At 41.4% G+C, this 17,057-nt stretch overlaps 1 protein-coding gene across 3 annotated transcripts in view; it reads left to right on the top strand.

Annotated features, from left to right (window-relative positions):
• Nucleotides 1-402: 402 nt before the first annotated feature.
• The window catches only part of rab40c (RAB40c, member RAS oncogene family), a 72,808-nt gene continuing 56,153 nt past the window's right edge, over nucleotides 403-17,057 (top strand). The window contains exons 1-3 of one of the 3 annotated variants that reach the window (XM_034190530.1): nucleotides 403-419; nucleotides 9,965-9,972; nucleotides 13,110-13,300. In XM_034190530.1, the coding sequence (XP_034046421.1) occupies nucleotides 13,159-13,300 (142 nt within the window). In that variant the 5' untranslated portion in view covers nucleotides 403-419; nucleotides 9,965-9,972; nucleotides 13,110-13,158. Of the gene's footprint in view, nucleotides 420-9,964; nucleotides 9,973-12,134; nucleotides 13,301-17,057 lie in introns of those variants that run through there. The other 2 variants (XM_034190531.1, XR_004565652.1) reach the window with 2 other exon arrangements.

The raw sequence follows: 17,057 nt of genomic DNA, 5'->3' as shown, positions 1-17,057 counted from the left end.
TGTGTGTGTGTGTGTGTGTGTGTGTGTGTGTGTGTGTGTGTGTGTGTGTCTAGTTCTATTTTGCTTGCAGAGGACAGAGTGGTTTCTTCTAGAAGCAACTCTCCTCTGTTTGCAGAGGGTAGAGTTACACATCTGCTACAAAATATTTAACAAGTAGGTGCTCACCTGATTTTAAATTTTTTAAATGTTTGTAGCTGTTCAGCTTTGTTTACCACGTTATCGGTCTAAAAATTATCGGACAAAAATTTATCGCAAGATAATTAGTCCAATAATGGTTTTTAAAGTTATCTAAAAAGATAATCTGATAATGAAAACATTATCTTTGATAATTATCAGATTATCGGAACTGTGCCCACCACTGCTGAAAAGTGATGTTTAAACTGAGGTGTGAACCGAGCAATGTTTTGTCTGTGTGGGTGTGTGTGCATGTATCTATATATTAATAGCCAAGTGGCCTCTGTGTGTGTGTGTGGCTTTGATCGCACAAAACCTGGGGAGAGCTGACATTTGCTGTTTGGTACATTTATGTATTTTGGGTCAAGGATGAATGCTGTGAAAACAGAAAGTTGATAGGACAAATATTTTGTGAGAAACTAGCAATTTTATTTAACCAGTAAACAATTGTGTTGCAATTCACCATGGGAGTTCAGTCGTTTGAGGTGTTAAGAGCCAATATTTTTTAAGGATTAGGCAGGCTGTCATTCAAGCCAACTCTGATTTCAACAAAACATGGCTCAGAGATGGAACCTACCAAGAAACGAACTTTCTCAAAATTTTTCGACCGAAAAACAAATGGTGACCTTGCCAGGGGTCGTCAAAGTTCAAGGCAAAAATATGCAAAAACTGATATTTCATTAAATTCCCATCTTTCAAGTGGTGTAACATTCAGCGCCATCAAGTCCCTAAGCCAGTTTAATTATCAAATGACTTATGGAGACAAAGTCTTCCACTTACATATATTTTAGATTGGGGGATCAATGGCACTGAATATAGGGGGTGATCAAAATTTGGCCATTTTGCGAAATTGGCTGTATTTAAAGCCCATAATCCCTTGCGCCATCAAGGCCCCAACCAGATTTCAATGTTATCAACAAATATAGGCCATATTCTATCAAATGCAACTGAAAAATATTGGGGTCTTGATGGCGCTGACCACCAACTTTGAGGAAGTTTAGTGCCACCTGGTGGTCCACGCCATCAGCCTTTTTTAACAAAATTTGCAGGAGTGGATAAACTATCATCTCTACTTTATATAACAGTTTGCAGAATTTTGGGGACTCCTGTTATACTGGTTTGATGCCCCTTTTTAATCAGGTCAATGAACGCATGCTTGCTAACCCAATTGCGTGAATTACCACATGAATGCATGTATGAACTGTTGATATTTTCTTTTGATTCTCCTTCCGTTATGTACAGTCAATCCAATACATGTGTATTGGTATTAGTTGCTATGGCAACAAGCTTATGAACATGTCCTTTTCAATAGAACATAAGAATTTTCCTGAAGTTATTTCCCCCATACCTAAATCCTCAAGTCTGCCAAGGGAAAAGGCAATTTGAGGTATCTTCAAGTTAGTCAGGCATGAACTCTTGTGCAGCTGACGCAGATCGAGAGACAAATGTCTGACCAATGACCTGATTTTAAAGGGGTATCAAATAAATATAAGAGGAGTCCCCAAAATTCTGCCAACTGTTATTTAAAGTAGAGATGTTGGATTATCCACTTCTGCAAATTCAGTTAAAAAAGGCTGATGGCGCGGGCCACCAGGTGGCACTAAACATCCTCAAAATTGGGCAAGTCAAGTACTTTGGTGCCCCCTGGTGGCCAACGCTATCAAGACCACAATGTTTTTTCAGTTGCATTTGATAGAGTAGGGCCTATACAAAACCGACAGTTTTATTTTTTAAAAAAACTATATGGATTTGAATCACGTGTGATTACATCAGCCAAGCTTGAACCCTCGTGCGCATGCCTGTCGGTGATGTCATTCGCCTGTGAGCATGCCTTGTGGAAGGAGTGGTCCAGCCCCCTCGTCAGAATTCCTTTGTCTGAGAAGTTGCTGAGAGACTGGCGCTGTGCTTCATCAAAATTTTTCCAAAAACTGTGAGGCACATCCGAGTGGACACCATTCGAGAAATTCAGCTCGTTTTCGGTGAAAATTTTAACGGCTGATGAGAGATTTTGGATTGTTTCTATCACTTTAAGGACTTCCCACCAAGCGGGATGTCGCGCAGCGCTCCGAGGCGACGTCGTCATCCTGTTTCAAGCTGAAAACCTCCAAATTTAAGCCTCTGTTGACCCAGGACGTCGTGAGAGAACAGAGAACTTTCAGAAGAGGTCGGAATCAGCAGTTTATCCGGACATTCCACTGTTAAAGGAGATTTTTTAATGAAAGACGTGCGGACGGATTGGCGCGACGGCTCGCAGCCCGCCACAGGAAAAACACCTCCGTGTTGATAACCATTTGTAAAATCCAGGCGGCTTTTGGTGGCTTTCAGTTGAGTGAGTATCTGAGAAATTGTTTAACAGCAGGGCATGTTCCAACTTGTCCTTAAGGCTTCCAACGGAGGAGTTTTTCCTGTGGCGGGCACGCCAATCCGTCCGCACGTCTTTCATTAAAAAAAATCTCCTTTAACAGTGGAATGTCCGGATAAACTGCTGATTCCGACCTCTTCTGAAAATTTTCTGTTCTCTCACGACATCCTGGGTCAACAGAGGCTTAAATTTGGAGGTTTTCAGCTTGAAACAGGATGACGACGTCGCCTCGGAGCGCTGCGTGACGTCCCGCTCCGTGAGTAGTCCTTAAAGCGATAGAAACAATCCAAAATCTCTCATCAGCCGTTAAAATTTTCACCGAAAACGAGCTGAATTTCTCGAATGGTGTCCACTCGGATGTGCCTCACAGTTTTTGAAAAAATTTTGATCAAGCACAGCGCCAGTCTCTCAGCAACTTCTCAGACAAAGGAGTTCCAACGAGGGGGCTGGACCACTCCTTCCACAAGGCGTGTTCACAGGCGAATGACGTCACCGACAGGCGTGAAAAACTCTCGCATGCCCACGAGGGTTCAAGCTTGGCTGATGTAATCACACATGATTCAAATCCATATGGTTTTTTAAAAAAATAATAAGGTCGGATACTTTTCGTACAGACCTCGTATTTGTTGATGGCGCAGAGGGTTATGAGCCTTTAAATACAGTCAATTTCGCAAAATGACCAGACTTTGAGTGCCCCCTATATTCAGCGCCATCGATCCCCCAACCAAATATGTATATAAAATGAAAGAGTTTGCCTTATGTCATTTGATAGTTAAACTAGCTTGGGGACTTGATTGTGCTGAATGTTACACCACTTGAAAGATGGGTATTTAATGAAATATCAGTTTTTACTTGAAGTTTGATAACCCCTGTCAAGGTCACCATTTAGGTTTTGGTTGAGAAATTTTGGGAAAGTAAGTTTCTTGGTAGGTTCCATCTCTGAGCCACATTTCGTTGAAATCCGAGTCGGCTTGAATCACACCCTAATCTAAACCTGCCAGAACTTTAAAAATATTGGCTCTTAAATGTTTTTACTGTGGATTATGTTAGTTTAACAATGTTGTTAGTGTTATTGATTTACTGTGTTTTGCAGCTGAATTTGTTTAGTTAAGTGTTATGTTGCTGTTAACATGAGTGAGTTAAGTGTCATGTTGGTACCATGAGTGAAATGTGTAGTGCTTTTAATGTCTACCGCCACTGTCTCTGTTTACCAAATTAAAAGCACCTGCTTACACCAGATTGCAGAAAGACAAAAAGCTGTGCGTGGAGAGCTGACATTTACTGTTTGATTTACTTATGTATTTTGGGTCAAGGATGAATGGTGACAAAATTGAACAGTGATAGGACTAATATTTTTAGAGAAGCTACTTATATTACCTAACAACACTGAACAATCAACATTGACATTTACGTTCTGGACTCATACATCATTCCAGCAGGGGGCAGTAAATCATCTACAGTATATCAGGGGTTTTCAAATTGTGGGAAAATGAGCCCCCCTCAGAGAACAAATGACACCCCACGGACACACATACACACAATTTCAATATCTTTGTATGTTTATTTTTATTCTTTTACATCTTAAACACATTTTAAAAGTCATTGTGTGTTTTTAAGTCACTGTCTATGCATTTACACATTTTACAGCCTTTGTAAACATTTTAAACATGTTTTTTAAATAACTTTCTATTCTTTCACACATTTCACACTCTTTTCGAACATTTTAAACGTGTTTTTAAAGAACTTTCTATTCTTCTATTTTTATCTTTTGTCATATTTTAAACATAATTAAAAAAAATCTTTTAAACATCTTAGGCATAACTAACACATTTTAACATAAATAATAAGGGATGGGTATTGATAAGACTTTATCAATATCGATGCCATTATTGATTCCGCTTATCAATACCGCTTGTGAATTTTCTGTGTACTAAAAGTAGGCTTTACAGATTTTCTAGGTCGACAACATTTTATTGAGTCTTAAAGTAAATAAATATGAAAGTGGTCACTGGATCCTTGATCTCTGGACATAAATAAAAATAAAATCTGTAGTTTTTGTCAAAAGCAGACATTAATGCCACAAATCTAACTCCATACCTCTGAGCTGATCGCTTACAGCCGGCGGTGCTGCATGTCAACATCAATGTAATTCATAAAGAACGCAGGCCGTCTCTTTTGGGAGGAAAAAATGTTTTAGTCTGTTGTCTGTGTTTGGAAAGAGGCATCATTTGATTTAAACGGTGATTCACTTTGAAGTTATTCATTTCGACCGGACTCTAACGTGGCGGCAGAGAGTGGTGCAGCGTTTAGAGCTGTGCGAACAGAACGGAGGACAATTCTCGTTTCTTGCTTGCAACAAGACAAGAGTCCATGTTAGTGACTTTAATCTGCACAAAAGTGACTCACAATTGACATTTTTAAATGTTTTGAGAGGGGTTAAGAAGCGGACTTGTTGCTTCTGAAAAGCAGCAGAGCAATGAACCAACGAAGCAGCGGATTAGAGCACTGCTTCATTGTTTCATGCTTCAAAGCAGAGCCATTACAGAAGTGGCTGATTACAGACCTGCTGCAGGGTCTGCAATCAACTTAAAGAAATGATAATTTTCCCGACAAAATGGAAGTATTAATACTGATAATAATAATTCTGATAATAATATTGATAACAAGAGCAATCAGAGATTTCTGACGTCCACCAATCTGGATCCGGATCACCTCCAAAATTCAGTGGAGTCTTTCATGCTCTAATATCTATCTGTGGTGCAAATTTGGTGAGAATCTGTGAAGTAGTTTTGAAGTAAACATTGAAAGCCTATAGAAAGGGAAATCTTGATCTATAAACCAAATCCGGATCCGGATCACCTCCAAAATTCAGTGGAGTCTTCCATGGCCTAATATCTGTCTGTTGTGCAAATTTGGTGAGATCCCTGAAGTAGTTTTTACATATTCCTTCAAAGAGTATAGAAAGTGAAATCTTGATCCAGAATCTGGATTTGGATCTTGATACCTCCAAAATGTAATGGAGTCTTCCATGGCCTAATATGTATCCGTGGTGATAATTTGGTGAGATTCAAATTTAATGAAGTCTTCCATGGTCTATAGGTGTTGAAACTTTCATCAACATCCATGCCGTAGTTTTGACATAATCCTGCTAACAGTAATCCTTTAAAGCCTATATAAAGTGAAACTTGATCCAGAATCCAGATCTGGATCATCTCAAAAATTTAATGGGTTCTTCCATGGCCTAATATTTATCTGTGGTGAAAATTGTCAAAATCCATGCAGTAGTTTTGACGTAATCCTGCTAAAAGATAGACAGACAGACAAATAAATAAACGCTGATGATTTTATTACGTCCTTGGCGGATGTAATAAAAATAAGAGCAATCAGAGATTTCTGGTGTCCGCCAATCTGGATCCAGATCACTTCCAAAATTGAGTGGAGTCTTCCATACCCTAATATCTGTCTGTTGTGCAAATCTGGTGAGAATCAAAGCCTATATAAATTTAAACTTGATACAGAATCCAGATCCGGATACAGATCACCTCCAGAATTTAATGGAATCTTCCATGGCCTAATATGTATATGTGTTGAAAATTTCATCAAAATCCGTGCAGTAGTTTTAACGTAATCCTGCTAACGGTAATCCTTCAAAGCCTATATAAACTGAAACTTAATCCAGAATCCGGATTCAGAGGACCACCAAAATTGAATGGATTCTTCCATGGCCAAAAATGTAACTGTGGTGAAAATTTTGTCAAAATCTGTGTCGTAGTTTTGATGTAATCCTGCTAACAGACTGACAAATAAATAAATACAGATGATTTTATTATGTCCTTGGCGGATGTAAGAATAGTGTGTATATGATAACAATAACCTAAACCATTTATAAATACATTAAGACAGTAAATTACCATTACAAAATTACATAATTAACAGAAAAAAGGGTTGGGTTCCTCAAAAAACTTGAGGTCTAAGGTCCTAAAAACATTCTGGACTCACACGTCATTCCAACTCATTATAGAAACTACCTATTTTATAAACACTACCCAATCTAGACCCTATGGATCCACACATATCTCTCTCTCTCTCTCTCTCTCTCTCTCTCTATATATATATATATATATATAAGGTAATCTATGTATGTACGAGGTCTATTAGAAAAGAAACCGACCTTTTTATTTTTTCAAAAACTATATGGATTTGAATCACGTGTGATTGCGTCAGACAAGCTTGAACTGTTGTGCGCATGCGTGAGGTTTTCCACGCCTGTCGGTTGTGCCATTCGCCTGTGAGCAGGCTTTGAGTGAGGAGTGGTCCACCCCCTCGGCGGATTTTCATTGTCAGGAAATGGCGGAATGATTTGGGCTTTTTTTCCATCAGAATTTTTTCAGAAACTGTTAGAGACTGGCACCTGGAAACCATTAGAAAAATTTATCTGGCTTTCGGTGAAAATTTTACAGGCTTCACTGAGAATAAGGACTGTTACTACAGCTTTAAGGATGGCTTTAAGGACAGCTTTAAGGATGCTCGGCGCGCCGCGCTCCGTGCTGCCATCGAGAGCCACAAACCACCGGATCATTTCTAAACGGATGGCTCTGTGGAGCCGGACCGTCGTGTGCACTTTCTCTGGTTATCACAAGAGCTGGACATCAACCATTTTCCAGCAGATTTCACTTTTAACAAGAGATTTTGTCATGGAAAGCCGAGCGGAGGCTTCGCGCGTCACGACCGATTTGCTGATGGAGCGAGACAAAGGAACACCTCCGTTTTGGTCTCACAGGACGGCTTTGAGATGGCGTTCAGACAGCTGTCGGTGGTTTTTCCATCGAGTGATTATCCGAGAAATTGTGGATGTGCCTGGACATGCCAGAACATGTCCCGTGAGGCTTCATCACGGCGTTGCTGTGCGCCATGCGGCACCGCCGCGACGCGCGAAGCCTCCGCTCCTCTTTCCATGACAAAAACTCCTGTAACAGTGGAATGTGCCGTTCATTTCCAAACTGGACGCTGTGTTTTATCCGGGACATCGTCTGACTAGCACAGGAATTGTGAAAAGACGTGGACATCAGCACTTTTTTGGAACATTGAGACAGACGTGCGGAGGAATTCCGCGCGTCGCGGCGCTGCCGCATGGCACAAAGCAACACCGTGATGAGGCCTCACGGGACATGTTCTGGCATGTCCAGGCACAGCCACAATTTCTTGGATAATCACTCGATGAAAAAACCACCGACAGCTGTCTGAACGCCTTCTCAAAGCTGTGCTGTGAGACCAAAATGGAGGTGTTCCTTTGTCTCGCTCCATCAGCAAATCGGTCGTGACGCGCGAAGCCTCCGCTCGGCTTTCCATGACAAAATCTCTTGTTAAAAGTGAAATCTGCCGGAAAATGGCTGATGTCCAGCTCTTGTGATAACCAGAGAAAGTGCACACGACGGTCTCGGATCCACAGAGCCATCCATTTAGAAATGATCCGGTGGTTTGTGGCTCTCGATGACGGCAGGGAGCGCGGCGCACCGAGCGTCCTTAAAGCCATCCTTAAAGTTGTAGTAACACTACTTATTCTCTGTGAAGCCCGTAAAATTTTCACCGAAAGCCAGATAAATTTTTCTAATGGTTTCCAGCTGCCAGTCTCTAACAGTTTCTGAAAAAATTCTGATGGAAAAAAAGCCCAAATCATTCCGCCATTTCCTGACAATGAAAATCCACCGAGGGGGTGGACCACTCCTCACTCAAAGCCTGCTCACAGGCAAATGACGCAACCGACAGGCATGGAAAAACTCACGCATGCGCACGATGGTTCAAGCTTGTCTGACGCAATCACACGTGATTCAAATCCATATAGTTTTTGAAAAAGTAAAAAGGTCGGTTTCTTTTCTAATAGACCTCGTATGTATGTATGTGGCACGGTTTGTGTTCACTATGTACAGCCAAAGAAATTAAGCAATCAACACCAAATTTGGTATGCTGACTGGGGGCACCAAGGGGGAGGTCACTGGGGCCCTTAGGTTGAAAGCGCACATTCGCAAACACATACACACACACGGTCAGCCTTACTGGAGCCCTTATTTTCACAGTTCACATGGTACTCAGGTCAGTTAGCAAGCATCACACTTTACTTACTACATAGTAGCGGATGGTGAGGGTAGACTTTAATTAGAATCCATATGGGCCAGTGTGTACTGCATGCAAGTTAAGATGGGTGTTTCTTGATTTACAATGTACCTTGCTGTGTACAGCATGCAGACTGTCGATATGCATCCCAAGAAGCAAGGGGCGTTAGGTTGTAAAACCCCAACTGTTAAATGGGTAAAATGTAATAGAGCTGGGAAACATCAGCAGAGACACTAAGAACATTATATATCCCACAACATTGCCATGATATGACATGCTGTCAGTCACTGGTGGCCAAGTGGTTAATGCGCTTGGTTTCAGTGCAGAAGGTTCCAGGTTCAAAGTAAAAAGTGATTCTGTGTTTGTGCAGGCTGTCCCTGGAAGTGGTCAAATCCCACAATATCACGCAGGAGTTCAAACAAGACTGCGGTTCCCTATTGTAATGTTCCAGCAAGATGCCTTTTCATCTTTGGAAACAGATGGAAGTCTGAAGGAGCCAAATCAGGGAACAAGTTGTTTGCAGAACAAGTTCAAAGCCACATTCATGAATGGCATCCATTGGGATGACCGACGTTTGGACCGGAGCATTGTCCTGATGAAATGGAACATCTTGTCGCAGCATTCCACACCACTTCTGCTAATTTTCTCCCTCAGGTGCTACAAATGGGAAGCATAATACCACCCATAGATAGTCTAAAGCTCTGGAGATAGTTCAACATTATGATGCCCTCAGAATCCCAGAAGACAGAGACAGCTTTGGCTTTCTTCTGAGGGGGGAGAACCTGCATGTTTCCATTACTTCACCTGTTGTTTGGACTCTGTTTGAAGTGATGGACCCAGGTCTCATCCATGGTCACAAATCGTCGCATGAAGTCATTCGGATCTGCCTCAAAAAGCCGAAGATTCTCCCTAAACATCTGCAACCTCGTGCTTTTCTGATCAGCAAAGAAACGCCTTGGGACACATCATGCTGTAAGGTTCATCATTCCCAGTTCTTCCATCAAAACTGAATGAACTCTCTCCTGGGAAATGCCTAGAGTACTGGCTGTGTGACTCTCACTTATACAATTCTGCCAGTGCACTGATAACCATCATGAGGAAATCAATGAGACTGTGGACGACACCACTGGAGGCCAACTCCAAGGCAATAGCACAAGTCACCGTCAAGTGTGGAATATACCAAGGTGATGCACTGTCCCCAGTGCTGTTCTGCATAGGCCTCAACCTCCTCAGCCAACTCATCACAAGAAGTAGAAACAGATATCAATTCAGGAGTGAGCAACCATCAGCCACCTCCTGTATATGGATGACATCAATCTTTATACCAAGACTGAGTGAGACTTTGACCCACTGATCCACCTCACCAGGATCGACAGTGAGGATGTTGGGATGTCATTTGAAGTGGATAAGTGTAGCCAGTTATTGGCAAAGAGAAAGAACATGATCTAGACTGAGGAGCTGGAGTTGCAAGAAGGGAGGATAGTGGTAATACAGGACAGTTAGTACCTGGGAATCCCACAAGCCAATGTAAGCCATGATCAAGATGCAAGAAGGCCAGCCACAACCAAATACCTCCAGAAGGTAAGACAGGTGCTGAGAAGCCAGCTCAATGGTAGGAATAAGATCCAAGCCATCAATACATACACCCTACCACTCATCAGATACCCAGCTGGGATAATAATAAGCTGGCCACAGGAGGAGATAGATGCTACTGATGTCAAGACATGGAAACTCCTTGTTGTGAAAATGTAGGAACACGGACCCACAACAGGGGGCGCAAATGAACGGACAATGGAGGAAGTCAAATAACAACGCTTTACTGTTGTGAATAAGCACAACAAACACGGCAGATCACAATAGTAAGCAATGAAGTCAATTCACAAAAATGTGTCACGTGGGCAGGCTCGAAGATAAGAGACGTCCGTCTAAAGCAGAACCGGAACCACACGATTTCCTCCGCCACCGAACCCCGGGAATACTGGAGCCGCCAAGTCCCGAACTCCCAGGTGGCCACTGCCTCCGCTTGTCGGATCTGGTACTGCTGGCGAGGAACAAAAAACAGTTAGATGTGGATGCGTTTGCACCCAGCAACACGTATGGTGGGAAAACCACCTCCACCTCTCATCAGAAACTGGTAAGTGCAGGAGTGTGAGTACTTATCAAAGAGGTAGGGAAAAAGTGCAACACAGTCTCCAGCTGTAAATACTCACTGTCTGCTATTAAACACACAAAGCAACAAAGTATTATTGTCGGGAAGACAACACAATCGGCTGAGCACTTTACCTCCTAGGTAGAGCGATATCTCGGCAACAAGGTGGAGATGTCGTCTTGCTGATATACTACTGAAGATCAGATGATTGGTGACAGCTGTCGTAGGTGATAAGTGACAGCTGTCACCCCGGCTGCTCCTGTGAGGCGGCAGCGCCCTCTTGTGCCTGGAGCCCGCACTCCAGGCAGGGTGTCCTCTGGTGGTGGTGGGCCAGCAGTACCTCCTCTTCAGCGGCCCACACAACACTCCTCACACCCAAAGTCCAGCATCATGAGGCTCTATGAGTAACACAAAGAGGGAGGGCGAGGATTAGTGAGTGTCAGAGCCACAATTCAGGATGAGACAAGGAGCATCTATGAATATGTCAGAAACATGGCTCGCCGAAGATCAGCTGCTACAAGAATGCCTCATAACAGGAGGGGGAATTATGGAAGACCAAGTCCCTCCATTGGATGTACCATTGACAGATAGAAGAAGTGGCTGACAACAAGAAGACCTACCAGTGGCTAGAAAATGCCGGCCTAAAGTACAGCACAGAGGCTCTGATCATGGCAGCACAAGAACAAGACCTACGCACCAGATCCATAGAGGTAGGAGTCTACCACATCTGTGCCACATACGGATGGGAAGTCCCCAAGTCCCAAGAGGAGATGCCACTAAAGGTGGTTGAGTACGACAGGGTTAAGGTCCTGTAGGACTTCAGAGTCCAGAGAGACAAGCAGCTGCTGGCCAAACAACCAGACATAGTGGTCGTTGACAAGGGATCACAAGACTGCAGTTGTGATCGATGTGGCAATCCCAGCTGACAGCAAGATCAGAAAGAAGGAGCACAAGAAAACTGAGAAGTACCAATGGATGAAGGAGCAGCTGGAGCAGATGTGGAGGTCTCTGTCCAGAAGAGTGCAGTCCGAGGAACAGCTAAGATACTGCACAGAATATATACGCGCAAGTGTGTGTGCTACACAAATACAAACATGGTCGAGAAGTACAATGTACAATGCGAGCCTAAGCCGTGATTTTTGTCATTGTTCTGTTCATTCCTTCTTACCATCTGCGTGTTGTTGACAACGTTGACGCGTTTGCTTGATGGACAATTACTTGACCCAATACTTGCTACAGATTACAGCAATATGCAGATGACAACCAATCACCTGACCGTAGAGGCGGGACTTGTGTTGAGGGGGCGGGACCAGGGACCAGAGCGCAGCAGTTGTTTCTGTCGTGCTGCAGAAAGTCGCTGTGATTCCACAGGAGGGTGACGCGGCCACCGACTCCGACTGATATTATCTATTGCATCGACACAGATTTCGACCGAGGGACAGAAACGGTTTGCTGCCCGTACAGCTTGCTGGACATTTCTACAGACACTTTAAGGACCTGGCTTCGTGACGTTATGGTATTCTGTGGCGTGGACTAAAAGACACTAGGCCTGAAATTACACAGACGTCGGTTCAACTTAAACTGCGGGCTTGGCTAGCTGCCATTAGCGCGTCAAGCATATTTGTATTTTTTAATTCTCCGGGGTGTCGTCTCAGACTGGGAAAGTTGCGTGACGTACTAGCGGTGGCATAGTTAAAACTGTGGAGTTTATGTTGACTTTATTTGAGAATGTTTGAAGCAGCAGTGTGAAGAGCTAGTTAAGCTAGCTGCTGAGCTATCAGAGGTAGCATTGCTACATCACCCAGCTTTGATGGTTTAAACACCACAGTCATCTTTTTATGAAAGTTGCAAAGTGACAGTACAGATCTTGCATTAACAACGGTTTGCTTGTCTCCATTTTGGGAGGTTTAAAATTTTACCTTTTAGTAGACACTATTGTACTTGTTTGTAAGTTGTCTTTTGGATAACAGCACCAGGTGTTTGCCTAAGACAAAGTAGTTTTTTTTTTCTTCTTCTTCTTCTGAGCACTACCTGCACACAGACTAATATATCATGATTTAATCATCTTTGGCCAGTAGCATGTTTTTGCATTTTAGAGGCTGTTTTGTCAGCTGCCATGTATTTTTTCCCCAAACAGGCTCTTGGTGATCAGGATCAGTTTTCGGTCTTCCCCTTTAAAGTAGTCACTATTTAAAGGAGAAATAAGTAGCTAGATCAGTGTTTTCATGGCGTAACGAACACGCTGTTGTTTTGGCTTAAGGAGTGGAGCACACAGGGTGTGTGTGTGTGTTGGGGGGGGGGGGGGGATTGCTTAGTTACCTTTTTTGGTCTCCATCACCTGTGGGTTCAGATGTGAGGCACCATGGGCAGCCAGGGCAGCCCAGTGAAAAGCTATGACTACCTGCTGAAGTTCCTCCTGGTTGGTGACAGTGATGTGGGCAAAGGCGAGATCCTGGACAGTCTACAAGATGGCTCAGCTGAGTCCCCATACGCCTACAGTAGCGGTGAGTAACTTCTGTTTGGGTAGATTTGGTAAAGTTGGGACAGGGCAGTTTTTTGGAAATATAAGAATTATGTCATCATTTTTACAGCCAGTTTTCTTGAAATGTCAGGGGATGGATACAGGAACAGTTCCAAGCCACTGAATATTTCTTGGACTTCATTTATATCAATCATTCAGGAATACAGAGAGTGTGGTACTTTATGGTAAATCTGTATCAGGTAGGGAGTTCTCAAAAACTCAGTAACAACGCTGGAAGGAGGCAAGTGTGAGGAGCCATCAAGACACAAGAAAGAATTTTTGGTTTCTGTGGATGTCCGTTTAGAAACGGAACGGTGAATCTTTTTACCTCCACCAACAAAGTTGAAGGTGGTTATGTTTTTGCCCCCGTTTTGTGTTTTTGTCTGTTTGTGAGCAACCTGGAGCCCGGAATTATTTGTATGTTGTTATGAAATTTTTACTGACGATTCATATCCCCATAGTCAAGAACTGATTAAATTTTCAAGGTCAAAGTCAGGAAAAATCTTGGAAAAATCATGATCTTTAACTTTGAATTTTCAGAAATTCATAAGATCACATTTCTTTCATATATGTGGGTGTTATGTAGGATGGTATCCTTTAATGACTGACAGAGTTTGATCAGGATCTGATCCATATTACAGATTTTGTGGCCATTTAAATTTCACATTGAAAACCCCATTTTAATGTATATTTTACATTATATCATAAACAAACATGCCCCAAAGTTTGATCTCAATCGGACCCAGATTGTGGACATTTGAATTTAATTTTAAAAAGCTCATTTGGTGTACATTTTGCATTATATCGCAACCAAAGAGCCTCAATCACTCTCATTTTTCTATTATGGATTTACCTACACCACCAAAATTGGATGGAGGTTCCACTTTGATGCCTGTTTGTCCGTCTTTGTTATCAGTCAGAAACCAAGTGCTAAATGACAAATTGTGCATGGCAAAGATAACCAGTGTTCTTTGAAATTAGCTGAAAAAGAATTCAGAAACTGAAAAAGTTGAAAAAAAAAAAACCAAAACCTGACAACACCACAAAAAAAACTTCAGTTCAAGTGCATAAACCAAATACATAGTCCTGACATTTGATCACATCTAATTTATCTTATGAAAAGTCACTTCAAACAGGACTTTGACATTGAAATGAAAGTTAAAGTAAAGTAAAATTAAAGTTTTGCGGAATTGCAAACTAGTGTTGGCAGAGGTTTGCCTCTGAGTGCAGTGCTCTAGTTTTTAATTTGCATTTTACAAATTGTCCTGACTTTTTCTGGTTTGTGGTTGTTTATGTTGCATTTCTGAAACAAGAGCAATCAGAGATTTCTAATGCCTGCCAATCCTGATCCTTTGTTAAACAAATCTAATTGCTAAACTCTTATAAAGAAGTGGAAAAAATACATGGCCATGTGCAGGTATACTTTGAAAAATTGAACAGAACAATGCAAGCTGATTTGACTTCCCATATTTTTTTGAAAATAAGAATAAAAAAAAAGAAAGGTAAGTCACTTTCAAATAAATATACCATATAGTTGCAGCCTAATAACTGTGAAAAGTAAAATGAAAAATCAGCCACTTGTTTTTGTTATGAGTAGAGTTCATTTTAGTGTGATGGAAATAATCCTGTTCCCCTACTCCTCTGTCACGTATTACGTTTTGAACATAAAACACAGCTACATTAACTCAAAATCTAAATGTAAATACTTTTGGAAAATAACAGCTTGTTAAAAGACAAATTTCTCACCTGCTTAATGTGATTTCTGATTCTGAACATCACTGCACAGTTTCTCCACATCAGTTTTTTTTTATGCGTGTATGTGTGATTTTTATTTTTTTTTTCTTTAGTGAATCCATATATCCTCATTCTTTATGAGGGCAGGGGGCAGGGAGCTGCTGTGGAGGGGTTCAAGAGCCACATGTGGCTCTGGAGCTGTGGGTTGGTCTAGAGCCATTTTTGCCCAGTCTCCGACAAAATACAAATTGTCTGGAGGGCAATTCTACGGTAACGGAATTACAACAGCAGCAAAATCTGGACATATGGCATCTAACCATGACAGATTAGCTCAGATTGTAATTCCGTTACCGTAGAATTGCCCTGGAGCCACCAAAGATATATGTATTTTTTTACAACCTCAAATCAGAAAAAGTTGAGTTGATACGGAAAGTGTGAGGAAATAACAGTGATTCTTACATTTATGTTGACTTTTGTTTCATTGCAGACAGTATGAGCAAAGATACTTCATGTTTTGTTTGGTCAGGTTCATTTGTTAATATACATCTTCTGCATTTAAGATCTGCAACACATTCCAAAAAATAGTTGGGATGGTAGCTTTTATATCATGTATGTTTAATTTACCCATCTCTCACAAAAAGAAATTAAAAAAAAAAAAGGATGTGTAGCCTCCGGCTTGTAATATCAAAGTAGGGGTGCTAAAAGTCAAATAACGAGTCCAGTAGATGCTGGTAATCTCTCATGAGCATTGAGGCATTGATTAATGAACCTTTTGCTGAAACAATTGAATGTAAAAACTCAACATATCGGCATGGCTTCATCTCTGCATCACTTGTGGGCTAGCAGGGGTAGAGAAATCCACTGCTCTGAGGACATGGACCAGTAACTATTAACCTATGTCTAGTAGATATTTTCCCCCGCAAGACTGTCTTGTGATTAAAAGTGTTCGACAAGTCTGTGATTTTTTTTTCTTTTTTTTTTTCCCCACAAACATGCGCCTTAAATAACTGAGCCATTCAGAGATTACAACAGAGTTTTGAGCAGCGAGCCATCCAGTCTTCATTTGGACGGTCAGTTTTCAAAAAAGACGGCCAAAAAAAGCAGTGGATGACTTGCTTGCTCAGAGCTGTCTAAAATGCAGAGTTTTTCGAACGAGCTGTGTGTGTATGCACGCAGTCATCTGGGTCACAGACATAGATAGAGGGGGAGGGGGCTGAACAGAACAGTGTGTCAACGCGCAGTGATGTTCAGAAGCATTAATCACATTAAACAGGTGAGAACTCTTAACTTTAATAAGCCTTTATTTTTAAAAGTATTAATTTTAGATCGTGAGCTAATGTAGTGTTTTATGTTCATGCACAAAATGTGACAGAGGAGCAAAAAAACAGGATGAGTCCCATCATCATACTAAAATGAATTCCAGTCAGAATAAAAATACAAGTTGTTAATTTATTTTTCAAAGTTATTAGGCTGTAGCTATATGTATAATTTTTTAAAATAAGTTACCGCTTATTTAAAAAAACACGGCGAGTCAAATTGTTCTGTCCAGTTAATATCAGTTTTCCTGCACATTCCCAGGTATTTTTTTTCCCATCTTTTTAAGTTTGGTGTTTGCGTTTGTTCTACAAAGGTTTATAAAAAAAAGAATAAAATGTTAAGACTTTTTCTTTATAGCAGTTCTGTAATTTCAGAAATGCAACAGAAAACAACCACAAATTAGACAAACTTGTGTAAAATGTGTAAAATAAAAATAAAAATGTTGCACTATTCCCAGTTTCTCTACTCACACTCACAGAAGCCAAAAAAATTTTCTAGTTGTCTTGATGGCTTTCCTCACTTGTCTCCTTCAAGCATGGACATTTAGTTTTTGAGAACTGCCTACCTGACACCGATTTACCATAAAGTACCACACTGTTTGTATGAGGTCTGTTAGAAAAGTATCGGACCTTATTATTTTTTGCAAAAACCTGATGGATTTGAATCGTGTGCTTGCGTGAGCAAACCTT

This window comes from Thalassophryne amazonica, chromosome 16 (assembly GCF_902500255.1).
Source record: "Thalassophryne amazonica chromosome 16, fThaAma1.1, whole genome shotgun sequence".
In the NCBI taxonomy this organism is placed as follows: Eukaryota; Metazoa; Chordata; class Actinopteri; order Batrachoidiformes; family Batrachoididae; genus Thalassophryne; species Thalassophryne amazonica.
Note: the sequence above shows the minus strand (reverse complement) of the source record. Positions and strands in the feature narration are given on the sequence as shown.